Genomic DNA, 26,429 nt, shown 5'->3' with positions numbered 1-26,429 from the left:
GCGCGCGCGCAACTTTCACGGCCGCGGTCAGCGACCCGCGCGGCGCCGCTTATCGATCGAACGCTCTCGGTCCTCGCCGCGGTCCGTGGCCGCTTAATTGGAGCAGCAGCCGTGGACGGAAGCGGCCACAACCCGGCCGCCTCGCTTCCTGCACGGCGCAGTGTCGCCAGACGCGCTGTCCGGTCAGGGCTTCCGGGGCCTATCTTGGCAGGCGACATCGTTTGCTGCTGCTGCTGCCCGTAGCTTTTTCTTTCACTGTTCCGGCTAGCTGCTTCGGGACGAGACAATAAAGAATAGAACTAAGGCTTAGCGTGCCGTCACCGCCGCGGCTAGAAGGCAGGTCACAATTACAGTGAGCACCTACTCCCACACTGAACGGGTATCGCGCCAGGCGAAACGTATTGCAGTCCGCTGTGGTCAAAACAGAAGCGGGTACTTCTCTTTCTCGTACGCAGCGACAGCCAACTGCTTCGTTATGTCGATATGCATTCAGTCGTTCTTAGTTACGTAAGATGTCTACGTGTGCAGTGGACGCTCCTGACATAACCGTGCGCGAAGTTCGGCGGCGAGAGTAGAAATTCTTCCGTCAGTCTGTGTGTGTCCCCATTCGTTCTTGAGTGCAGTTTCGTCGCGCTACTTCCATCGTGCTCACAGTTGAGCGTGTTAGGCAACGGCTCTCCTCCGCGTTGTAATAATCTAAAACGTACGAGACAGCGCACCTACCGGCGACAGCAGAGGCTGCCGCAGCCACGTTTAGTGGTTACAGGGGTGACGACGTGACCGGGCAGCGGGGGCCATTGCACCCTTTGTCCATAAGCGCACATTGAGTGCCCTTGAAGTACCAGTCGCGATCGTTGTTGGTTCTTTTTTTTTTTTTGTCTTTTTTATTTTAGAACGCGTAGCTGGGCACGTTGTTTTCTCAGCCGCGTGCAAAGCCGGCATCTCGAGTGCCCGTGAAGCAGGTGTCGCCCATATCTGTGATAGCGGTCGTTATTCCCGTTCAAAAACAAACACGGGCCGCAGCAGGAGCGGCAAAAAGCACTGCAGACAGCGGCGAGAATACAGGCACGCGGCACTATATCCCATCTCTCGCGACTAATCAACTGGTTGCTCAGTCAATAGGGTCGATAGGGCGAAGGGATGCAGCAGAGTCGTCGACCGTGCCGATTGTTCCGAGCCTGTTCCTTTTTTTTTTTTTTCCTCATGAATGACATGGACGTAAGTCCAGTGAGCAACAGCTGCACGGGGAACGCTTGGGTGTGACATTGGCGACTTTCATGCACTTTACCAGGCAGGGGGTTATGACATTTTCTTAGTTGTCTTTCTGACGTAGCAAATGACTGCTTTGTGCATGCAACAGGAGGTCCTCACAAGGTCTTCGCGCTCGAAAGCGGAGCAGTTACCTACTGTCAATGGCGACTGGTAACGGCTAGGAGGGGGGTTAGCTGTCTTCTTTGGCACAGGTGTTGAGTGAAAGTCAGTTTGATAATAAAAATACTTTCTTTTGTGTGTGTAAAGGAGGAGGGGAGGTCATGGCGTGTTGTTCCCTGCGTGGGCCCGCTCCTCGAGTCATTCCACAATCTGCTCGTTCTTCATGTTTATTACCGAGTCGAAAAGCTTTTGGTTCGTAATAACTGCTTTTTTAATTGAACGCATGCTCCGCTATAATCTCGTTCTCTCTCACAATTGATCGCTGCCTATCCAAAGAACAGTTTAGCATAAGCGCAACTTTCTTAAACGTGGCGCTCGTTTGAGGATCGCCCTTTTCGAAAGTTCGATAGCTGTTGAATTCTCCGGGGAAAGTTCGTTCGCGATAGCTTTTATGTCGTGATTGAACGGTGGAACAATGCGCAGTTCGCCGTGCTCTTCCGCTCGCTTTGTAGTTTCGCAGAAAGGTCGGTGTGGCTGGGCGCTCATTGAAATATAACTTTTCTGCCTCAAGAACGCTATACGGGGATCATTTCCCGCGAAGAAAATACCGATGTGCACTTATGCAAAAATAGCACGAATATTTCACAGATGCTATAGCAGCGAATGCTTCGAGTCGAAACACGCTATCTAGTTCTCGTGCACTTGCTTTCCTGCAACGAACTTGTTGGCTTTCCGTTTGGAATCCAGCTGTGCTGTAACTGATAACGTCGAGAGTATCACCTGGCTTGGCAACTCCGAACGAGAAATCTAGTGGACTGTTAGGGGGAACATCGAAACGCAATCTTTAAAAAGCCATGACGTCTGGGCCGTAAAAATGAAAGCCGTTCGCTGGTGGATTAAGCCAGGCCGGGGATAATTGAATAAAATAAAGAGGGGGGGGGGGGACTGAGTCGTTTCTAATTAGTCACTTCTGTCCGGTCAACGGTTACATTAAAATACCATGGAACACGTGGGGAACCGGTATTGGCACCTCGTCCGGCTCTCACCTGCACGCGGCCGCTGTCATGTTCTCGTTTACCAATTGTTCCTCCTAATTTTTACAATGCCGTGCACATAGAGGAACCCCTTTCAGTGAAAGTCGTTAACTCCGTAGCAGCCCGTCGGCCTCAGGTCTAAATAAGGAGGGCAGGCGCCTATCTCACTCGAGTGCCGATAGCACGACGGGCGCGTTGAGGTCACTGAACCACTCGACGCGTCCAAACAACGGCAGCAACCCAGGGGAGAGAATAGCGTTGCGGCCAACGTCGCAGGAGGAGAGAGAGAGAGAGAAAAGAAAAAGCGGGGGTGGGAGCGATTGAGAACAATCAAACAAGGACTGACGATCTGGAGGAAGGTGCTGCAGCATCCCGACACGGACATGTGCTCACTGCCGTTTGCAGCCAGTGCAACGCTCTGGAAACAGCTGAAGCATGTGCAGCTTGGGTGCGCGCAGATGTCGGGGTGGGCACCGCCGGAGGAAGTCCGAGCGCCGCCGGGCTCGGACCGTGTGTCAGAGGAAGTCGTCGACCAAGGCGCCCAGGAAGACGCTCGCACCCTGCAAAGAAGGGACGGGAGGAGTGGGGCGCACCCACTTTGCGCACTCGCAGACAATGCGGCAAGCGCCGCCAAGCCTGTCCGCGCACAGCGGGGCGAGAACCGCGCGTCCTCTTACTTCCTGTCCCTGTATTCTGGCTGACTCCCCATTTCGCCGAGCGTTAATCTTGCATCCGCGGAAAATTGCGCGGTCATGGGGAGGGGGGCTGTGAGGAAAGCTCACGGCTTCAGATAGTGATCGTAGCTGTGATATCGAACACATTTTGTGCTGGGCGCATGCTTTCAATGACTTGACAGCAAGCGACGGTGTGATATCGTGCTTGTTTGTTTTTTTGCTAGGCCAACTGTTGTAGCGTTTATTTCGCCGCACCCAAGACGTATTATTGGGCGCATGTGGGATTATATTGGGATTCTTGGGGCGGGATGAGAAATTGTACGGGAAGACGAGCGTGTAATATAGAGAGCGGCGGACACAGCAAGGAGTCAGCAAAGGCACGCACATGTCATTGGTGCCCTAGGAGGTGCGAATATGCAGAGTCCAAAAAAGACGCCCGCAAGTACGCTGGAAGCCTGAAGCTGCAAATAATGGTCGCAACGGGTACCCATACGCTGCAGCAACCAGTTAACAACACAGACGGCGTCAACTCTTATTTTCTCTAGCAGCGGTACGTATGCATCTGAAACATTCCATGAAACGGAGCTGCGCGAATTGCGGGCCTCGCTCGCGCCAGGCCGCTAGTCGAGACCCGGGTCGGAACCCCGTGGCGAGGAGGGGTGCTCAGAGCGCGGCTCTCGCACTTTCTCCTCGTGCGGCCGGCGGGATCGAGTTCCTCGACCTGCGATTATCTTCGGGCCCTGACAAAAGGCGCCCGCAGGGGGGTGGTGGCGAGAGAGGGGCCGGTCAACGGCCGGAAGCGCGAGCGTTGTCCTAGTGACGGGTTCACTTTCCTCCGGACGACGAACCGAGCTGCTCGGTCACCGCGCGGGGCGCTTGCTTCCGCAAGGTCGTCGGCACGCGCTCCAGCCACTGCCGCCGTGGCCCCTGCTCCCACACTTTTTGGGACAGACCAAGGGCCGTATCGCTGGCGGCACCAGATAGGACCCAGTTGGTCCGTTCCCCCAGGCCCCGTGCGAAGACGAAGGCTATTTGCGCCGTGTAGGCAAAGTTGGGCGTCCTGTGAACGGCCCCGATAACCCCGCACAAGATGGCCTTCATTGCCGAGACTCGGGGGCATAGCGAGAACGCGCTTCGCGGAGGGGCGCGTTGATTGAGTGAGCTGCGGAGATCAGAAACGCACTGGCTGCCCCCGTTTCATTCGCAGGCAGGAAATGAATCGCTACAAAATTGTAGCGTGCTGTCGCTGTGCAAGACTAGAGCGACTGCATCGTTATGGAAATTCTTAAATTCATAAAAATGCGTGAGGTGTACATGTGATATTGCCAATAAAATAATCTTTCAGGTTTTCTTTGTCAGTCAGAGCCTTGTTATCCATTTCCTTTCTTTGTCTCTAAAGAGTGCATGGAATTGTGCGATACGCTTTTTTTTTTCCTAGTTAATTGACGAAGAAAGAACGTGGCTGCGTAGAAATATAACTACAGTTTTGTTGGATTGGAAGCCGTTCTCATTCCTTGAGCGGCAGCTTTCTTTCTTTATTATTATTTTTTTTTCAGAGTGCACCACTACTCTTGCGGTGACTTGACCAATCATGTGATCAAACGTAACAAATATGGGCGCTTCATACTGTTTGTTTAGAGTTTCGTGTGGCTCGCTTGAGACGATGTCATTGGCCAAGTGGCTACGCATATGGAGGAATCGCAGGCATCCATCGGGCCACTTAAGTGCCGCGACGCGCGCTAGTATAGAACCTTGGTGGCATGGAGAGCGTCAGAAATGCGCGGGCGGGACTGTCCGGCGAAAGGCGCCAGGGTTTTCCAGTAAGCCAGGGCCGCATTCCGTTCGCACCTGGGGACGCGCGCGCGCGAAAACACAACAAGGGTCTCTCTGACCGAGTTTCAAGGCTTTCCAGCCGAGCGAGGCAGGCGAGCGGCGTCCAAGGTCAGCCGATGCCAGTGCATCGACCTACGGCCTTGAACGGGCTCTCCCGCGGGTCAGCCCCACGAGGAGGGGAACTGGGCCATAGCCGGAGTTCTGGGAAGCCGGAGGGGTGTGGCGGTGCGCTCACAAAAACCAGCGCGGAGGCGGCACACAAAAGGACCCGCAAAAATGCGGCCGCCTTCCTCGAAATAGGCGCCTTTGTCGGACCCCCCAACCTCTGGACACCGGCTCCAAGTCAGCGCTTTCGAGTAACTCTGAGCTTGCTCGGCACGCCGCGCACGCTTGCGCAACGCGCGCTTTTTCCTGCTGGTTACCTAAGATCGCGCTCGCCCTGGTACTGCGGAAAACAACAGGTAATCGCGGGAGGCTCTCAGCTGGTACATAACGCGAGGGCGAAAATATGCGTCCAAGAAAGGAAAGACAAGCGTCGCGAAGCCGCTTCGCTATCAGCCGGGAAGCTGCGTTAGTAACCGATAAGGGGGCCCGTTGCGGCCAAGCGCCGGTGAATGAACACATGAGCACGCAATCAGACTTTTAGCTGAAGCCATCAACGAGAACAAACACACCAGGTCATCGGTTTCCGGAACAACGTGCGTTTTCTGGTATTACAAGCTTCAATAACATAGCAGCGATGCTTCCATAAGTGCTGAAATCATGAAATATTTTTGCTAGATATCAGTTATAGTAATGAAACGTTGCGTAAATAGTTTGCGCTGTGAGTTGAAGTAAGCGTGGTTGAAGTGCAGGGCCAATATTTTATGAGCTAGAAAACGAAATTATGTGGCAAGTACGAAGTCAAAAGGAATACAAATACCAGTTATGTTCATCGTCAACTGGCAGCTGCATATCCACTTCATCAATAACGTATTTCCTTTTACGTTAAGGGCGGCATGTACCGAACAGCATAAAAACATTTGAATGCACCACGGCAACGAGTAATAACAGCGACCGCTGTTGCGCTGAATAATAAAGGGTTCAGTGCGGCGCGCGCCGAAGACGAGAAATCAAATGTCGCGCGAAACACGCCGAGCGGCCGCCGAAAGCGCCGCGAGAAACAGGTGCGACGTGGAACGCGCCCTAGGCCTAAGGCGCGTCACACGGGGTTCAGCCGCGCCGCGCACCAAGAAAGGGCAACTCGGAAAGGCAACGCTTCTTTCTGCTATGCAGCCGCGCATCGAGGAAAAACACGGAGCTCCGGGTGCCTGACCTGAGGCGCCGCGTCAACCGGAGAAAACGAAGGCGGGAGGGGGAGAGAGAGTGGAGAGGATAACAACCCCGCAAACAAACAAACGAAAAACACACACACACAGGCGACTCCGAGGGAGCCCAGGGCCCAGGCCCCTGGGCGGAGACAAGTCCGTCCACAGCAATGGCTGCCATGTCAGTGACCGAGCCGCTTTTGTGGCAGCGGGAAGTTTGCACCCTTGAAAAAAGTATTTCACGTGGAGCGTTGACACCAAATATTGATCCATAAAACGCGAGGTTAGCGACACACTGGCGTAGTGGCTGGGTCATCGAACTCCTAAGGGGGCGGGCGCAGTTCCGCCGGGCCAATCAGCTTCCGGCGCGGCGCGCTCCTATTGGCCCTCGCCGGCGCTCACGTCAATCAACATGGCGAGGGAAGGAGCGGAGCCCCGCGCACAAAACTAGTAGCGGTGAACTTGAGCTGTACGATTTGGCCTGCTTTCTCCGCGCCGACAAGTCGGGCTGCGTCGTCGGCCGCGCCAAAACCGGTTTGCCGCCCGTCTACTTTCACTGTCACTCGGAGGAGCGGAAGGAAGCGGCAGTTCTCCGGCGGAGCGCTCTCGTGAACGGATGTGCTAGACCGCCGCTCGCTCGCCATGATTCTCACCGAGAAGGATCTCCAGCTCCTGGCGACGTTGCCGTTCCAGCAGCAGCAGCTCGAGCGAAAGGACGCTGATCTCAAAATAGGTGTGTGTTCCGTGGGCCTCGTCGTCGTCTTTGGCGCACAGGATTACGCACCGACGTCTGTGTGTGGCTTGGCGTGATGATGTTCCTGCGTGCCGCCCGTAAACAGTAAGGTTTTGCTGCGTCGTCGCGCGAACCGAGCAGCCGCCGGAGTTGTACGCTGCCGCCGCGGCTCGACCAGCCGCTGGCAGCGGGACTCCGGCGACGGCTCGCCTCCGTGCCGCCCGAAGTCGCCGGCGAAGCCCCGGCTTCGCCGTGCGGCTCCGAGCGGCGTGCTCCTAGGGACATTTGTTCCCCGAGAGTCGTTGACCCGAATACCCGCGGGTTTCCATGGCGACGAGACGAAAAAATGTTTATCGGAGGAGTTCACTGACCCAGTGTGCAGGCTCGGGAGAGGGAGAAAGCGCGCGCCCCGCGAGTTCGTTGACCGAGTGAGCTAGCGCCGCGTGAGCGCCATCTTGGTTGCTCTTGGCAACGCCGGCGTGGGGAATGGGGAGCAGGCTGGGGAGCGTCCACAAAACATCGCCGAGTGAGCTCCGCTCTGAACCCCTGCTCGTCTTTTTTTTCTTTCTTCCTTGTTCAGAATTCGACGGGACCACCGTGTTGTGCCGAGTATGTGGGGACAAGGCCAGTGGCTTCCACTATGGCGTTCACTCCTGCGAAGGATGCAAGGTGAGCGTTTTCTCGCAAATGTGGCAGCCGTTTTGAGAATCTTACGACGGAAGGCACTTTTTTGCAGATACTTGCAGATAAAAGGCGCCAGCCGTCAAAATGTCTTACATCGAAGCAGTTGTTTGTGTCGCTGCAATGACCACAGCGGAATATACAAAAGTGTATGTGCAAACAACTGCTTCGCACACTTGCTCGCACTAGCTCATGTGTTAAGTGTCGTCCTGCGAATATGTTCTTATGTTAAGACAAGTAAAAGCTCCGCAATGCCTGTTGTGTGTATGTGTGACAGCATTGAAACAAACGTAAAAATATTTTTGTGAGAGATGACGTTTTGTTCACAAGCCACTCACATGTACCTCCTATAAGAGTAAGCTTGAGTGCAAGTGACGTCATCCCAGTATTTCACTTTCCGTGCACTACCCGGCCTGACCCATAAGTTTTATAAGAATTTCCTCTCATCCGGGCGCACCCATGGGCGAGGAAGCGAACAAAGCGCTCGCAACAGCTTTGTTCGCCTCGAAGCCTTCTGTGTCCCTTTTGTGAACTAGTTTCGTGCTCCCCCAGAATTTGTCCCCTGCTCCAGTTCCCCAAAAGAGCGGCCCGTCACCCTCGCCGTTCCCATAGCGACGAGCAGGTGTGTCCTTGACGCGTTCATTCAACTCTAGGAGGTGAATGCTCCCGCGAGACCCAAAATCACATATTCCGGTGCCGCCATTGGCTGGCCGCCGCGCGCTCCTATTGGCTGCCGTCAGCGGAGATGGAAAGTTATTGGCCGTCTCTTCGCCAGGCCGGGTTGAACGCCCTTCAGGTCATCGAACCGCGCCATTTTTTTTCGACGCCGGGGTCACGGTCAAAACAACCCTCCTCTCCTCGGAGCGTCGGAAAAACAAAACGAAGCTATTGGGACGCGGAAAGCTTTGCTCGTCCGGTCACTTCCTGTGCGCGGCCCTTGTTTTGGTGCTTTCCACATGCCCCGGAAAGCGGTGCCGCACTTGGCCTCTGCGAGCACGGCTACGCCGGACCTTTTGTGTCGCTTTCGTAGTGCTATTGTCACGGCTCCAATGCCACTTAGTACACTGCGCTCCGTAACTAGTGTGTTTCGGGGGTATGCCGTTTGCAAGCTTCGAGTCCAGTTATCGCACCCTTCCGAAAGCTAAACAAAAACGCGTTGTTTGTTTTTATTTGCAGGGCTTTTTCCGGAGGAGCATCCAGCAGAAAATTCAGTACCGACCCTGCACCAAAAATCAACAATGCTCAATCCTACGTATCAACAGGAACCGGTGCCAGTACTGCAGGCTCAAGAAATGCATCGCAGTCGGCATGTCTCGTGATGGTAAGTGCGTTTTGATTGTTCACACGAGACAACGGCAAACTATGTGTTTGTAGTTGGCCTCGTGTCATATGTTCTCCGCATAATACCGGTGCATTTGACCTAAAAGTGTTACTGTGTCAGCCATAGCGTGTTGTAAGGCAGCTGTTTTCATCCGCCGCGGCACAACCTGGCAGACCGCCATAGCGCAAACTTCGCGGGCGCTGCGTATCGACAACAGTATTTGCCTACTACCCCGATAGATGGCAGAGCGGTCGGCTACGTCGGAAGCTGACTGTTTCCTGCGGTAGATGGCGCGCCGTCAAGGTCGACTCAGAAGTAGGTCGCCGCGCGGGCGTTATTAAACAAGTTCAAGGGCAGGAGCTAGAGAGGGAAAGCGGAAAAGGAGTGACGTTATTTCACCGGCGCTTGGCGCTCTTCCTTGTGGCGGCAGCATCGATGGGTAGCGCCGATACGCAGTAGGCACAAGAGCTCGGACCGCGGGCCTGGTGCGACCATGATGATGGCTCCGGATCCTAGGCCGGGGAACGCGGGTTACCTGTACTATGTCGACGGCAAACGTAAGCCTGTGTCCATGAGACTGTTCCATCTGTTGATCGGAAAAGCGTAGGGGAGCGGGGAGACTGCGCCGCGCGGTGTCGCGCTCGTTCGAGTCTCGCGTTCGCCGCCGGAGAGCAGTGCGGACGCTGTTCGGCGTGCTCCGCGTGTGCGTGCCCTCGGAAGTGTCGGTTGCGCGCGCGTTCGCCGGAGTCGCCGCCGGGACAGTGCCGGTGCCGCATGTTTCTCGCGCGTTGCGATAGGATGGCCATGCGAGGTACGTGGTCGCTTCGGTTCGCCGTTCGATCGGGCGACGGTATGAGCGTATTGTGTGATTAACATGCTTGCCGCGCCGACGTGCGTCTATCTTGTCTCGCTAGTTTTTAGGTTCCGCAGAGTTCATTAGCGGAAGAAAAGAAAATGTGATGGGGTTCCGAGTGCGCGTGTCTAATTGTAGCCATTTTTCTTTCCTTTCGCACGCAGCCGTGAGGTTTGGACGAGTGCCGAAGCGTGAGAAGGCGAAGATCCTCGCTGCTATGCAGAAGGTGAACGCCAGCTCGCAAGAAAAGGCGTTGGCTGTGGAGTTGGAAGATGAAATGCGGCTATTTGACACTGTGGTGCGTGCACACGAGGAGACCTGCGATTTCACCAGCGACAAGGTTGCCCCCCTTCTGCAGCGCGCCCGAGCCCACCCCGTCTACACCTTGTGCCCTCCACAGCTGGTAAGTAAATTTGCTTCTTCTGGTCATTCGTGAGTGTACCACGAACGCGCTAGCTAGCTCACACAGAGGTCTGGTCAGTGTGGGCATGCTGCAAGTTCATGGTATGCCGCGATTGGAATTTAGGCCCGAAAGCTTTTTTCTGCCTGACATCGTCACATGGGTTGTTGTGATGGATGAAGTGAATCGCAGTGGCGCCAGGTGACACGCGCTCTCATCAAGCGCGAGCCACCTGTCGATATTATAAAATTGTGTGTGTGCACAACACAACAATAAAATTGATATCGGAGATTAAATTTCTGTTCGCCGCTTTGCCTGCAGGCATGTCCGCTGAACCCTACTACGCAACCAGCCGAAGGCAATGGAGCCCCGCGGCTAATGGAAGACTTCTCCGAACGCTTCTCCCCTGCAATCCGCGGTGTGGTGGAGTTCGCGAAGCGTATTCCTGGCTTCAGTCTCCTGGCACAAGATGACCAAGTGACGCTGCTCAAGGCTGGCGTGTTCGAAGTACTCCTGGTGCGGTTGGCCTGCATGTTTGACACCCGTAGCAGCTCCATGGTGTGCCTCAACGGCCAGGTGCTACTTCGCGAGTCGCTCCATTCTGCCAGCAACGCCCGGTTCCTGCTTGACTCCATGTTCGACTTCGCCGACCGGCTCAACTCCCTGGGCCTGTCGGACGCCGAGCTGGGGCTTTTCTGCTCCGTCGTGGTCATTGCACCCGGTGAGTATTGCCGCACGCTCAGAACCTCACTTTGTCAGCGCGCTTTTATGAGCGACCTCAAGTGACGATCTTCCCCTTCTTGTCGTTGCACAGATCGGCCCGGACTCCGAAACGTTGACCTGGTGCAGAAGATGCAGCGGCGCCTGAGCGAGGTGCTGCAAAAGGCCGTTGCCGCGGGCCACCCCGACCGACCGCAGCTTTGCGCCGAACTGCTCAAGAAGGTACCCGACCTGCGCACGCTCAACACGCTGCACTCGGAGAAGCTGCTGGCCTACAAGATGGAGCCGGCGACGCCCCCATACCTGGAGCAGTGGGGCACGTCCGAAGACTGGAGCCCGGCCAGCCCACACTCAGTGGCCTCGTCGACCAACTCGCTAGATGGTGCCAAGAGTCCCGTGCGCTCGGGCTCGTTCTCAAGCAGCACCGACTACTCGCCGGACAGCCCAGCCAAGCCGTTCGCCAAGGTGCGCCGGCTCGACTCGCCCACGGACTCCGGCATCGACAGCGGCAAAGAGCCCGGCTGCTGCACGCCCAGCGCATCTGTGTGCTCGAGCCCGCGTTCGCTGGACGACAAGGCGGCCGACGAGCCGGACCGTGCCGACGAGGACATGCCGGTGCTGAAGCGTGCGTTGCAGGCGCCGCCGCTCGTCAGCCCGCACCAGCTCATGGAGGAGGCGTACAGGCACCACAAGAAGCTCCGTGCTGTGCGCAAGGAGGCCGCCTCGAGCTCGGCAGACCTGGCCTCGAGTCACAGCACACTCGTGGGACGGCTGCAGCAGGCCCCGCGCTTCCTGAACGAGCAACAGCTAAAGCGCACCGACCTCATTCACAACATCATTATGCGCAACGAGGGTCCGCAGGGCTTCTTCCAGGGCTGGGGCTCGCCGCCACGTTGTCCATACAGCCCGCAGCCCAGCCCGCCCCTAGTCCCGACCCAGGACGGGCCGCAGCCGCTCAACCTATCCAAGAAGCCCCCCACGCCGCCGCTCAAGACAGAGACGTAGGCCCCATCCCCCCACCAGTGTACATAGGGCGCACGGACGCATAACTTATCACGCGAGGACTGTACAGAAGGGTAATATAAGTTATGGTGGACATCATCCACGATGGCGCTGCTGCTGTTGCGGGAGCCAGTATTATGTGCAATCATTTGTTCCCTGTTGTGTGTCTGTCTTGGTGTGCTTTCATTATTTATGGAGCTCGTCTTTAGCAAGGTGTTGTAAATTATCGAACGTATGTATGTGCGCGTGCATGTGTGTGTGCATGTCCGGTGATGCTGTCTTTAGAGTGTTGTCGGTACTCTCCCGTTTCATCATTCTGTACAAAGGCTCCTTTCAAGCCATTTCTTCAAGAATAAAAAAAGGAACGGTACAGCCTGACGCTGTTGCATTGTCTCTTATTCGTCAGTTCTGGAGCCTTGTGAAAATGCGTAGTTAAAGCTCTGGGTAACAGTGGGCCTCTGACCTCGGCCCACCGTAACCCCTGCTGCTCCAACTAAGATTATTGCTTTTGTTTTTGGCGGCTGGAGAGCTGACGCCCGTCGCCGTGCGTATCGCCTCGCACCGCGACCTGCGTTGGCTATTCCCTGTTCGCTTTATGCACGGCGACACCATGTGGGATGATGCTGTCAAAAGTTATCGCTGCAGTGCATTGTAGTGGTGGGTTCTTGAGAGAGCTTCTGGAACACTTGGCACTAGCACAGCTGTGCTAGTGCCAGGTAGTTGATGACTGCAAGTGGGCCATATATACAGGGTGTCCCAGCTATCACGCAGCACAATTAAAAAAGAGAGGAACGGCGTTACGCGAAGCAAACTTAGTCCGTATTGTTTCCAGTACAGTGGAGTAGCCGCCAGCAATTTCTTTGTTAGTGAGATTTAATTAGGTAATTGTAATTAATTATCTAACTCGAGCAGTACTGTCCTAATTGTCAAAGTGTCAATGAGAAAATTGTAGACCAACATGAAAAACTCCCTACACAGCTTTCTGTTGCTCAGTACGTGCTACATAGATGTATTTTTCCGAGTGTGAAAGAAGCCCGCGAATACTCGCAGAATTGCCGCGCGACTGGCCGCTCGAGGCACTTTGCGTGTATTCGCGGGCTTCTTTCACGCTCGGAAAAACACTTGATATGTTTATCATAACACAAGACTAAGCGCGGTGCTGAAGTTTTGGCTGTACGTATTGTGAACGCAACGCTTATCACCATCGGTATGACAAAATTTTGCGGTCCTAAACTGCCAGTTCAACCATGAAATGTTGAACTCATGCGTCAAACCTCCCTCAGAAAGAGTGCCTGAGTGTTTGCAGCAGGGGTCCTGCCGCAACTTCGATGCTGGCGGTATCGAACAAAATGTTATTCATTCAAATGGTTGTAAGTCGGTCTAGCCTTTGAAACTTGTGGTATTATTGCAAGAGCGTTGTGGCCGCTGAGGTTAAACGTATAAATGTTGGCAATACGCATCCGCCGAGTTTTCGACCGTCTGTCAGTCTTTACAGGAGACTAGAAGAATTAATTGTTGAGCTAGTTTGTCTTCCATAACTGAGCAAGTAACTTAGCGCAATAAAAAAACAGACACAAGACTCCCTTTCTTCTGTCTGTGTTTTTTATTGTGCTAAGTTACTTGCTCAGTTACAGGCGACATTCTGACGGTTATCTAACCTTATAATAAATAGAGCGAAAAGGCCTCCGTAAGGTGCTGGGACCCAGAGTTAATTTACTCCGATGTCACAGAGGAAAATGTTTTTTTTTTTTTTTTTTTTTTTTTTTTTTTTTTTTTTTTAGGGGCGACTTGAGTTAAGCGACGAACCTGTGCACTTGCCTGTAGCCTAGGAAGTAAAGATGCATGGTCAACGACGCAGATGGAATAATCGTCGAGCAAGCTTTCTCGAGCTGCGAGCACTCAAGATTGTCCTCCACCACATGCGTTTCCTTTACCTGCACCTGATTCAATGTATTTACATAATTGCAATTCGACGTCATGTGAATGCTGCTTTCGTGGGCGAAATACGATGCCACGATCTTGCACTCAGCAGAATAATGTAGCCCTCGCGGCGGTAATAGCAGACATGTTAACGACGTATCATCAAACATGAGATGACAGGGACTGTTGCGTTGTGAACTGAACGTATATGCTTCCTTGCATTATTTCACACGTACGATGAAAAGGGCGTTAGCCGGGGCTTCTCACACGACCACTAAGAATTGATGAACACATTTGTGATCAGTAGATGTAGGTATAGAATGGCAATACCAGCCCAGGAAAGAGTCCATCGAACATTTTATGTTCTAAAATACGTTAACACTGCAATGCCTATTGAGTTATATAAGTGACACCCCAAATTATTACGTTAAAATGAGTTTAAAATCAATAAAATATTCCTGTACAATATTTAAAACGCAAAAAAGAAAGAAAAAAGACAAGGAAAAACTTGGAAGGTGTCGGCACTTTCCTGTAACCTCACTTCTTGCAGACGTTCAATCAAGCTCGTTTCACGCGACTTAAACGGAGAAAACATTTTGCTCTACAGTACGCTTAGAACAACAGGGCCTAATTTATGTAAGGAAAAAATTATGATGACACCTAATACGTATAAAGGAGATCGACGTGCAACCACTCTGTAGCCAGTTTCTAAGCATGGTATAGCCAAGAATGTAAGTTTTGGAGCGTGCGTTTTACAACCACTGCAGATTAAGGGGAGCCTGGAAAAACATACGAACCTATTGCAGTCGTTTCATACTTGTGCGCATTTGAATTTATGCTGACAATAGATGGGGGGGGGGGGATCGTGTACTACAATACGGGAGAAGGCATCTTCCATTCGTTCACGTTCCTAGTTTTCAGCTTTCTTGCTTCGGTCTATTTGCGAACGAATATCTAAGAAGGTTTAACTGCACGGTTATCATAACATGCACAAAGAAGTCGACGAGGGAGCAACAGAAGGTCGGCATCGCCCAAAAGACATGATTACTTGGGTAAGTCAAGGTCGCAGACAATTGGTCCGGGTGTTTTTTTTTATTATTATTATTATTTTTGTACCCTCCCCAAGTACAGCTGAATAATGTTAACGCAGGTTTGGTTGACCTCAGGACTGCAGCGTCGACGAAACTGCGATAATGAAGCAACTAGTTGCGTCGGACGACGTGTCCAGTCTAATAAAGATAAGCATAGCGATCAACAACCGAGCTTTGTACGTTATTGGGTAAATAAACGCATCATAACTATAGGGACTAAATTCGCAAAGTTTTTCGTTGTTAACTTAAGTGCTATATTTGTGATAGGCCAACCAACTTTCGCGAATACTTCCAACATCAGGATTGGCTGGAATTTGTTTTTACGAGCTATTCTGTAGCGTAAGAGCTTTTTTGCGAGTACGGGCCCAGAATCGTGTAATTCTACAACCGGCCGCACAGTCGGTGGTATTGTGAAACGAATTCGGGTATCGCGGCTCCTATAATTTAGTAATCCATACCTACCGATGAATCCAATGTCCAAACTACGAAAACATAATCTCAGATGACCACTAGCGAAAACGCACCAACGACGGGGTTGACATGCAGAAATGCTAACTCATCAAGCGGCTTCGCCTTGCCCAAAGAGTTCAATAATCTGCCCTCTATTCTGAATGACGCGAACGCAGGGACTCAGAGGAAAGTTGCATGAATAACGCTGAACTCTGAGCGTCCAATAGTTCGCACGCCGCAATACCCGGAAAGGAACCGAATCGCGTTACTGCGAATCTGTGCGGCAGTTCGGCGGACAGTACGCGCCCCGACCTTTGGTGCCCGGCCCTTTTGCGAGGCTCCGTGCGCACCTCACGACGCGAACGTCAGACGCATGCGACTATAGTCAGCGCCTTACGGCGCGAAGGCCTCGAGAAGGAATGGTTCAAGAGCCGGCAATCCTTGGGGCAGGCCGGCGGCCAAGTGGACAGCCTCTTTTCCGTGATGCATGATGCAAGGAGCTCTTTTCGTATTTAGGTGGCCACTGTAAGAGACAGAAGAAAACGTGCAGCTCGCTTTAACCGAAGGACGTTGGCCGCGTGATTCTGGTTTGAGGCTCGCGAGAAGGCGAGCATGTCTATTATGGTTGTTCGCTGCCCCTGAGCTGGCGGCCTGGTCAATAAAGGTTAGCCAATCCAATTCAAAACGGCTACCAGCTTGCCTCAACGGTTATGCGTATTTTTTGGCTGGGTGCAAACAGAAGGACCGTCACTTTCACCCCGACAGATAAAGGGCAGTATGCAGACGCTATACGCAGCGCGCAGTTATTCGCTTGATCGTTGCACGACATTCTCGAGCTTTCTTCCCTCGTTAGTACCGTAGAAGGCAGGGCCGTGAAATGTATGCAATGACGCCCAAGGCAAACGACACCCGTAAAGCAAGGCTGCATCTAAAGACTACCATCAGGGCCCGTATTCAGAATGCTTGTCGTTCCTATAAGTGCTCCTTGCCATTGGCCGACTGTGTTTGCTAGTAATGTGTCCAACATGACGAGAAGAGAGAAAGAGAGATGTCTATTTAATGAATACTGGAGAGGTTTGCCTGGCGGCATGCCTAGCATGTTACCCCAGATCGGTATGATGAAAAACGATATGATATGCACAGTGCATATCACAGTGCATATGATATGCACAGTGCACGCGAGTGGAGAGAGTACAGAGAAGCTAGACGAAAGTGTTTTGTTGACTCGAAGGTCTGACACCAACTCTAGTAGTAGTATAGGAGGAGTAATTGTTGAAAACAAGGAGAAGGTAGGAATGCAAATTGCCCCCGGGAACAGTAACTGTCTCGCGTCGCGGAGAACCCGGGATGAATTCACAAAGCTTTTCATTCGCAAGTGCCGCTTGCCACTGGCCGACCTTCGCTAATATGTCAAACGTGACGACTGAATGGCACCTGATCTTACAAACAGTTCTATATATAAGCGCCTTTCGGGCAAATACGGACTCTGGACCGTTCTTTCGTGGCCGAAGTGTCGAGACAGAGATTGGCAAAGTTGAAAGGTCAAGATACGAAAGCCAAAGTAGTTACATAATTACAGTGTAACAGTATAGACAGGTGTTTCAGCAAGGACTACGCAAAACAGAGGGAATGGAGGTAAAGAAGTTATTTTTTCGATAAAACATTACTCGTGCCGAGGACAACTGTAATTCCGCGATATTCACTGATTAACCTTTTAATTGAGTGAAGCTGTTTTATCACTTACCTGAAGACGCCTATTGCAACTTCGGAACTAAAGCAAGTCATTGCTAAAGACAAGGGCCAGATATTCACAAAACGCTCTTACACTAGAATTGTTCGTAAGATCACACTTCAACCAATACTGATGGTGGACATAATAATAGCCAAGACAATTGCAAAGACAATGGCAAAGAGCATGTACATACAAACGAAAATCTTTCTGTATACAGCCCAAGTTCACGTAATAGTTTTCCCGAGACTAGCACAAGCTTCCAGATATCTACCTCGAAAATTTACCATGAATTACATTGGTGTTCCCCATGCATTTGTTCCGCAGTGCGTAAGAACCGGCTTCTCTGGGCATATAATAAGAGGGATGCCAACGCGTTTCGCCGCAATGTTTGTGGCCGGATAAAAGAAAAAGTATAGTTGTATGGTCACGGAACACGTATTGCGGGGCATGTATTCAGAAGCCGACAGACTTCTCCGAAGGTTGTGACATATGTCCTGAAGTAATTAAAAGTAAATTGTAAATTTGGCTAATAACAATTTTACCGCACCCCACAATTCTTGATGCCCCCGAGTATATGTGAACAGCTAAAGAAATGATAATAAATAAACAAAACGTATGCTATCTGTACGGCATACTTTATTGCAGTTTTCTCTTTTTATTCTAGTTTTTAAAGCGAAGCTTTCTTTGCCTTGAGGTCTGCCACAGACTAACGCGCTCGCGTAGGTGGGTTGCAGTTCCTGTCTGAACAAGTGAGAACGGAGAAACTCGTGCTGCTCGGCATTAACTGAACCGATTTTGATGAGGTTAATTGCAAACAGAAGGACAAGGTAAAATGTACCAATTCATATAATTGCGTAGCTGTAAATACAGTTTTTCAGGCCAGCCAGGCCTTACTTGACATTCTTTTTCTTTTTACGTAAGGCTCTGGACTCTAGGCTTTGCGTAGACCTGCCAGCTATATGATTTGCCTCTTCCCTCTGTCGTCATCTATCTTCTTCTTCTTTCTTTTCCCTTTCCCCCATCGCAGAGTAGATGGCTATAGAAATGCAGCTCAGACAGACCCCTGTATGCCTGAGCTCTCGTTGTACGAATTGCTGGGAAGAGATCTTAAAGCGAAGCTTTATATGGCTAGGCGAAACGAAAAAGTGTCGGTGTCTTCTTCCGCAGCTGGCTCGCTGGCGCTCCTTGGGTTGCGCTAGTGCTCGTGCTCGGCAAGCGCTCGTGTCGTCGTCGTCGTCTTCTTCCACAGCTGGCTGCGCTGTCGCTCATCATTCCAGCCTAGAATTTCACTTCTGTCGTCGTAATGGGGAGGCCGCGTTTACGGGGGTATGAGCCATTCATTGTCTTACATAACGGACATATTTAATTTTGTAGCAATTTAATTTCTAAGAATGGCAAGCGGCAATGGCGGGCGAATGCTGCTAACCACGGCGCCGAGCAAACTGGAAACATCGAAGGCAAGCGACAGCGGCGGACTGCGGGCATACCGTCAGTGACGTCGTTCTCTCAGTCACAGCCGAACGTGTGTGTAACCTCATTAGGAGTTACTCCAATACTACAAGTTATTTCCTTCCTCCACGGTTATATTTGTGGCCGGAATAATAGCGCTTGTGATGAACTACATTTTCCTGTAACAATTACTACACTGGATACTGCGTAGCTAGACTGATACTGTATACACAGAGAGAGCAGATGGCTGCGTGTTAAGGCTGTTGCACATGCAGCGATTGGAGCGAAAAAAATCGGTGCGATCGCATGCGTCGCAATGCGATTTTTGAGGGCTCAATTCACATGATCGCGATTTCACCAATGCGACTGATGCGACCCCCAGGGTTGCTTGCTGTCAAACTTTGTGGCATAACTCGAGTAATTTTTCAAATGTAATGGAAACACCTGTGCGTTACAAAATTATTGACAAGTCTTTAATAGTAGAAAATAATACGCGTGTTTTGTGTTTTAAAAACGCTTCAAAGTTTAATTTGTTATGGAGTGCGCAACAGCGGTTTATGAAGTTCAATACGAGGAGACATGGCGGACGTAAACAGCTGTTCACCTGATTTTCACCCTTCATTTTCGCCCTTCATTTTCACCCTTCAATGAGCTGCCTCATTTTTCACCCTTCAGTTAGTCTGACTGCTCGTTGGCACACTACTCTAGTTATACAAATTTTTTTTTGTTTTTGCCTTCTTTTATTTTGTGTATCTCATTGTCAAAAAGAATTTTTTTAGCTACCTACTGCCGCCCGATTCTTGGCCTATCCCCCTCAGTGGGTGAGAGTCATGATAAAGGATCATCATCATCATCAACAACAGCTGTTCGGAGCTGGTCGTTGTGTGCTGTGTGCTGTCTCGTGTGTATTTTAGGCCTGTGTCGTTCTTCCTGCGGTTAAACAAATTACAAGAGGACCTATCAACAAGCCCCTATAGCTGTTGTCATCGCATATGCAGTATTCGGAATTCGGCTGCAGCGAAGTCGTCATGTCAACGCAGAGACCCTCGCGCTACCCGTGCTTAACGTCAGCTTCTGAAAAAAAAAGGATGTGTGTATATTGCTCGTGATTGCGCATAAGCGGTTCCTGCTCCTGGCAATATTCTTGCACCAAACTTAGCAGCAAGCACCAACCCAAAAGCTCACGCCTGCTCCTGAAGGAAGCCGCAAATGATCAGTGTGTAATTACTGAACGTGCAATGAAATTGGTGTTGTGAATGTTAATCTTAGCGCCAGCCTGGTTCGTCCGTCGCGGAACGTGTGCTGTAATTATTCATACAAGTGCTCTCTGAATATTTCGAAAGGCGTAAAAGCCGACGCCACATTTTTTTTAGGAGCTGCAGTCACTTGTGTACGTAGTATCATATCATTCTGACAGACATGGGTGTCGTCTACTTTCTCGTCCTGTTTCTCGCGCTGTTAGTGTGCTGTGAATCTGTATCAAGAAGCTTAAGTTAATATGCTGCAGTACGTAGCGCAGCCGCGTAGTCCCACGGCTAACATTAAATACCTTGTTCGGAGCACGTTTCTTTGTTTAATAACAAAATCGAACGCTAAAATTTTGTATTCATAGTGGCAAGTGTAAAGTAAGAAGCTATCGAAACTATCCGCTAATAGCATGCGTGTGCTTCTACCTGCTTCAGCACATTATCCTAAATGTGAGGATGAAAACCCCAGATAACCAAAAACATATGCAACTGGAGCGGGTGCTATGGTTCCTTTCCTGGAATTGAAAGCTAGCATCCCAGTCTGTTAAGCTAGTCATGTACTTAATCTATATTAGACCAATGTTAGAGCATGCTAATTGGAGCAATTTCAAACTAGATTATTTGACCAAAATAAGAAAGTGCAAGGAAAGCGTCAAGGTATAATCTAATCTGGTATTCCCAAACCGATTGTATTAGCAAAACTAAATTTATGCCTCCCTGAATTGCCTGTGTTAACCTAATGCTGAAAACAAGGAAAGCTGATTCCCTTTATTGCTGTTGAGAAGCTGCTCGAATGTCAATAACAGACTACATATGTTCTGAGGGAAAGTGAGGGGCACTGACAATATCTCGAAGCTTTTGTATGAGCTTTCACCTTGAACGCGAATGGAATAAAAATATTTACCTTCGCAAGCCTCAGAATCCAAACATTCTCAAATTTTTGAGGAGACCACATTAAATTTTAAGATACAGACAATAAAAAGTGTGCCTAAGTACAAGTACACACTGAACACACTTGAGTGGTTGAGTGTCCAGCTGTGAATGCAAAAGCGTCCATAGCTGCTACCTCGAGGTAACTGCTAGGTTCCACGTGTGTTTCTCCTATCGCCCATGTAAGTACCTGGCAAGTGGAATCGTTATACGTAGTCCCATTGCAGCATTGGCCTGTTCTTTTTCTTTTCTTTTTTTTTTTTCGATAGGTGGTGGCCAACTGATTCCGTCTGTTTATGTATTTGGCATTTGTGTACATCTTATGTACATGTGTTTGTATCATGTTCTGATTGTTGTACTTGCACTGATGCAAGCATCTTTTTTAATATATTGAACCACAGTCATTTATTCAACTTTGTATTGAAATGTACAAGATGTGGCCACTCGCCGTGGTTGCTCAGTGGCTATGGTGTTCGGCTGCGGAGCACGAGGTCGCGGGATCGAATCCGGGCCACGGCGGTCGCATTTCAGTGGGGGCGAAATGCGAAAACACCCGTGTACTTGGATTTAGGTGCACGTTAAAGAACCCCAGGTGGTCCAAATTTCCGGAGTCCCCCACTACGACGTGCCTCGTAATGAGATCGTGATTTTGGCACGTAAAACCCCATAATTTAATTTTTTTAAATGTGGCCATCCAGCAACGGCCAAGATAGCCAGCAGGATTGGCAAAAGATATGATGCAGATCCAATGCACTTGCTTGAATCGACATGAGGCGAAGCTTTCACGCTACGGTCAGTTAAACTCTCGAAAACTAACTGGAATGTGTGCAGTTGTCCTTATTTCATCCGATGCAACACGTACTCATATGCAATGTTTGCTTATGCACCGCACAGGTCACATAATGTATACATAGCTCGGTGAACTCACCCAAACGTCGGCTCACTAAGACTTCGAACTAACCACGAGTCTGAGTTCGTGTGAGCCTGGCTGAGTGCAATTTTAGTGAATACGAGTAAGAGCAAGCTCGGTTTAGTAAACTTTTGGTGAATATTGTCACGTGGTAGTCAAGGCAAGCTCAGCTGAGTATAATTTTGGCGAATATGAGTCGGAGCAAGCTCGGCTAAATAGATTTTTGGTGAAAATGACTCAGTGCAAGCTCGCCTGAGTAGAAGTTTGATCAATATGAGTCGGAGCAAGCTCAGCTGAGTAGAATTTTGGTGAATATGATTCGGAGCAAGCTCGACTGAGTAATGATGGGATATGGTTATACGAGTTTATACAGTAATACATGTAATTGGAGACTCATTAGCAACATTGCCTCCATCTTGATGGGCAATCGTGATGAGTCTGCACACTTTATGAGCTGTGGACATGCAAGAACCACGCACACTTGAAAAGATGCTATCATTCACCGGAAGGAATGCAGCCGGCTGACTTGACTGCACAATTTTGATCTGCTTTTGTTTAATGTGTTATCTACTGCTTATAAAAACAAGGTGTTTGCCTGCTTTTCGCATTGTTGCATGTGTTTTACAGGAAGTAGAGACAGGGAAGCAAGGAAAGGCAAGAATGTTTATGGCGAAGAAGTTTCTTAGAATACTGGGATATGTTACGACCAGCATAAACAAAAGAAATTCGATGCAGTGTAGTAAGTTAAATATACAATTACCTTTAAATTTGAGGGTTAATACAGGTAATGATACAAAGTCTGCAACACATTGAAAGTTTATTGGTTTCTGTGCAGGAGAAAAATGATACATCAGAAAAATGAGAAAATATTGTTTAAATAGTGCTTCGAAAACAAATTGACAAGGCTGTTTATTACCAGTCAAAGCGTTAAATATGCTATTGTAGAACATTCATTACGATATATAGTTTGTACGTTCGCTTTGCAAGCTTGATAAGCAGTCGCGTCTCGCAGGGCAAGTAACAGAACCTTGAATTGAGATAATTCATTGGGGAAAATGCGCATGAAAGCCCGAACCAACAGACTGCAACTAAATTGTCGCGCGTATAGCGTGACCATTTGACCGTAGCATTTGTCCGTAGTTGCATATTGTTTAAATTGTTTCGTCCGTAAAAGCATACCGCGCTACAACTGTGGTTTTTCCGTTTATCGCGAGTAGCTTGTAGTACTTGTACAACCAGAAAATTGGGACTACATCCGAAGGCCATGTCTTCCCGTGAGGGACACCTCGTAGTATTTACCAACTCGCAGCGCGTGTCAATCACGGAAAAGCACGCAAAAGTACGTAGTATCAGCACCCGACGCCAACGTAAAAAAAGCGTCGCGTGATTAGCAAAGTAGCGTGTCAACAAACGCATAGAAATCACAGAATCGAATCTGACCTACGAGTTTTTATCTGCACTGTTCGCGTGTCGGTGCTGATGGTACGTACCGATTGCGCAATCCACGGCTCCACTCAATTATTTGCACTGTTCGAGGCTTGTTGAGCCACCATTTATAGACAAAAAAGTATCTATAAACGTTGTGTTGAGCGACCGACGCCATTTTCCAAAACAGACCGCCAAATAGCTCTCGGCGCAATTTCGACAGCAAATCGCAGCGATCGCTGCGACGTTGCGATGCTGCGATCAACCGGTTGGTCGCGGCCAATAATCGCAGAGTCGGCACTGCGACTACGATTTTCGTCGCATGCGACGGAAATCGTACTTCTGCTGCGATGAAAATCGCATAATGGGAAACGGCCTTTAACAATCTCCGAGTACGTTGTAGACACAAGATGTACCGACGTACCTAAACACGCGATCACCCGCAATATTTTCTCCAATTTTCGCGACAGGATTCCCGTATATAGTTAATTGCTATAGTAGCTTCAGCTGCGAGCACCGCTCGTGACATACATTATTTATGGTGCGAGGGATGTATAGCCAGACTCCCCTTGGATCCCCACATCCAAGAAGCTCAGAAGAGGTAGACGTGCTCTTGCTCTCATCCTCGAAAGCTTTCAAGCACCCGTAGTTCCAAGGACGCGACAAGACACCGTCTGGGCTAAGAAAAAGTCATGCTCTATAGTGGCTTCGTTTCATTTGAAAAAGAATGTCGCAGTTTCACCCGAAAGGCGAAGCATCAGTTGCGATAGCAACTTAGTAGAGAGCTATTCGGAGTAGGGATAGTAGTTTTATCGGCTGCATAAACGTGGACACATTGGCTTACTAACTGAATTAACAAGCGTGGTGCGAGCACGCACAAGCAAAAATGAATAGATCACACTCAATGACCGCACACAACCACTGTCAAAAAGCTGGCAGCAAGCGCAGCCGCCGCAGCGAGCGAAGGTTCGTGCGGTCTATCGCTTCAACGGAAACTGAGCGGCGAATGCACAGCGCATACAAATGTCAGAGCCATGTGGAGATCGCTTTTAAGAGACGGTGCAGGCGACCGCCGCAGCCGGGCAAAGTACAAGCGCTGTTGTTGGCAGAGTAAAAGCTGCCCCCCTCCCTCCCGCGCTGCCTTCCCGCTTTCCTCCTTTGCGTGGGAGATTGAGTGGCCAGTTCCCCTTGCGCCCGGTTGCAAGATGCGCATTTGGTGCCGCAGCACAGCGTCGCCCCGATTCCCTCACTCCCATACCCCCACGGACTTTCGCGCGACGGAAGTCGCCTTTGCTTTCCGCCGTGCGCGCGCTCTCCGTGATAGCGCGCGTCCCCCGCGCGCTTTCACTCGCGCATACGGCGCAGAGTGAAGGAAGCACACAACGCATAAACGCCATGGTTGTTACTCAGCGCTACGTTGTGTGGTTCTTTCAATTATGTGTCGTCATGTCTGACATGCTCTTTTAAAGCGAAGCTGTTAAGAGCTCACTCTTCGATGGTCGCGTCCAGATTAAAAAAAAAAACTCTCATTGGTCGTATGCTGTATGAGCGAGTGAAAGCGTGCGAGGGCGAGGGACACTCGCTTTCACGGCGAGCGAACGCACGGCGGAGAGCAAACGCGACTTCCCAGTGGTAGGCGAGCGGTGGGCGAGGAGGGCACGAAAAGGACGAGAAAAGGCAGACCACTGTCACCTGCCAGACTTGTAGGCACAATTGTGGCTGCTGTTAAGGAATCGATGCTATTCCTAAATAAACTCATCACTGTTTTGATGATCCAAATTTAATCTCAATATCAGGGAGGGAGCAGCTCTACCTGACTGGAGCAGTATATATTTATTTGGGGTGTTGCTACGCTGCGCGCCGCAACACCCCAACGACTGCCGCTACGCGTCGGCGCCCGGCACCGCGGCTTCCATTGCGGCACCGGGACACAAACGAGAGCAGTATCCGCTTGTATCCGCCTGCGCAAGAGCGGACGCTCGCATCGTCGGCGGCCGGACGACTAATCGTCTGCTACAGCTGATACAGCGGCCGCTCTCAGCGCGCGTCGCCGGACCAGCGTCGCGTAAACAAACCTCGAGTCTCGGAAGCCAACGTTGCGCTGGGCGCCGCCATGCTGGTGGAAGTGGCCTGCGGCGAGAGCCAATGGGCGTGCAGCTTTGCGCCCGCCTTCTGCGTGGGATATGTTTTCCGTATACGCGGCCCGGCCGCTTGCCGTTCGTTCGGAGGAACAACGCAACGAGCGACGGGGAACTGCGACTCAATCTCCCACGCGAATCGAGGACAGCGGGAAGGCAGCGCGGGAGGGAGGGGTTGCGGCTTCCGCTCTGCGAGCAACTTGTACTTTGCGCGGCGCCGGGCGGTCGCGTGCACCGTATCTTGAAAGCGATCTGCAACATGGCTCCTCCCTTTGTATGCGCTGTGCTTTCGCAGCTCAGTTTTCGTTGAAGCGATAGACCGCATGAACCTTCGCCCGCTGCTGCTGGCGCGCTTGCAGACGCCAGCGTTTTGACAGCTGTTGTGTGCGGTCACACAAACGCGCAGAACTGTTGTCGATAGTGGAGGCGTTCTGTCCGCGTTCGCACCGAACGCGCGCGCCGCGTTGGTGACGTGCCTTTGCTGTACACCCTATGGCGGTGTACCGTATAGCGACCATAACGCCATGGTCCCTGTGGTCACTAAATAAATGAAAACCACCGGATCGTATATATTTCTCATTCTTTAATAGTTCAAATAACCAATTACACCATCACATCTTAATAGTCATAATTGTAAATACATAATTCCCACCATAGTACAGCTTCGCTGGTCTTCCATCTCCACCCCAGTGGAAGGGCTGACAGTTTTTTTTCTTCTAAACCAGGACGATTATGCCGGTTATGACATGACATGCCGTGCGCACTGGCGGATCCAAAGTCCTCCTTCCTTAATTGCCATCCGGGCAAGGAATGAAACCTTCCATTTATTCGCCCAGGCAGGAACATATGAAATGCCCAGCTAGTTGCCTATGGGTATAAAAGCATGTCAAATGTATGTATGTATGTATGTATGTATGTATGTATGTATGTATGTATGTATGTATGTATGTATGTATGTATGTATGTATGTATGTATGTATGTATGTATGTATGTATGTATGTATGTATGTATGTATGTATGTATGTATGTATGTATGTATGTATGTTCCATACTAAACATTTCTGGTGCACTCGCGCATGTGCCAGTCTGCGTCTTTTTTATGGATATAAGTACAAAAAGCTGAGTTTCATATTTGACGCTATGGGTTACGCCGGAAGATGTTTGATCAACCCAATTAGCCGCTAACGATCGGCAAAAGCAACCCACA

At 50.5% G+C, this 26,429-nt stretch overlaps 1 protein-coding gene across 4 annotated transcripts in view; it reads left to right on the top strand.

Annotated features, from left to right (window-relative positions):
- LOC119462282 (nuclear hormone receptor E75) overlaps nt 1–12,307 on the top strand; it is a 64,561-nt gene extending 52,254 nt beyond the window's left edge. The window contains exons 1-6 of one of the 4 annotated variants that reach the window (XM_037723627.2): nt 6,684–6,952; nt 7,533–7,621; nt 8,810–8,954; nt 9,972–10,210; nt 10,529–10,928; nt 11,022–12,307. In XM_037723627.2, the coding sequence (XP_037579555.1) occupies nt 6,862–6,952; nt 7,533–7,621; nt 8,810–8,954; nt 9,972–10,210; nt 10,529–10,928; nt 11,022–11,932 (1,875 nt within the window). In that variant the 5' untranslated portion in view covers nt 6,684–6,861 and the 3' untranslated portion in view covers nt 11,933–12,307. Of the gene's footprint in view, nt 1–6,683; nt 6,953–7,532; nt 7,622–8,809; nt 8,955–9,331; nt 9,512–9,579; nt 9,766–9,971; nt 10,211–10,528; nt 10,929–11,021 lie in introns of those variants that run through there. The other 3 variants (XM_037723635.2, XM_037723641.2, XM_037723648.2) reach the window with 3 other exon arrangements.
- Nucleotides 12,308–26,429: the final 14,122 nt, after the last annotated feature.

This window comes from Dermacentor silvarum, chromosome 1, assembly GCF_013339745.2.
Source record: "Dermacentor silvarum isolate Dsil-2018 chromosome 1, BIME_Dsil_1.4, whole genome shotgun sequence".
In the NCBI taxonomy this organism is placed as follows: domain Eukaryota; kingdom Metazoa; phylum Arthropoda; class Arachnida; order Ixodida; family Ixodidae; genus Dermacentor; species Dermacentor silvarum.
This window is presented reverse-complemented; position numbering and strand designations above follow the sequence as displayed.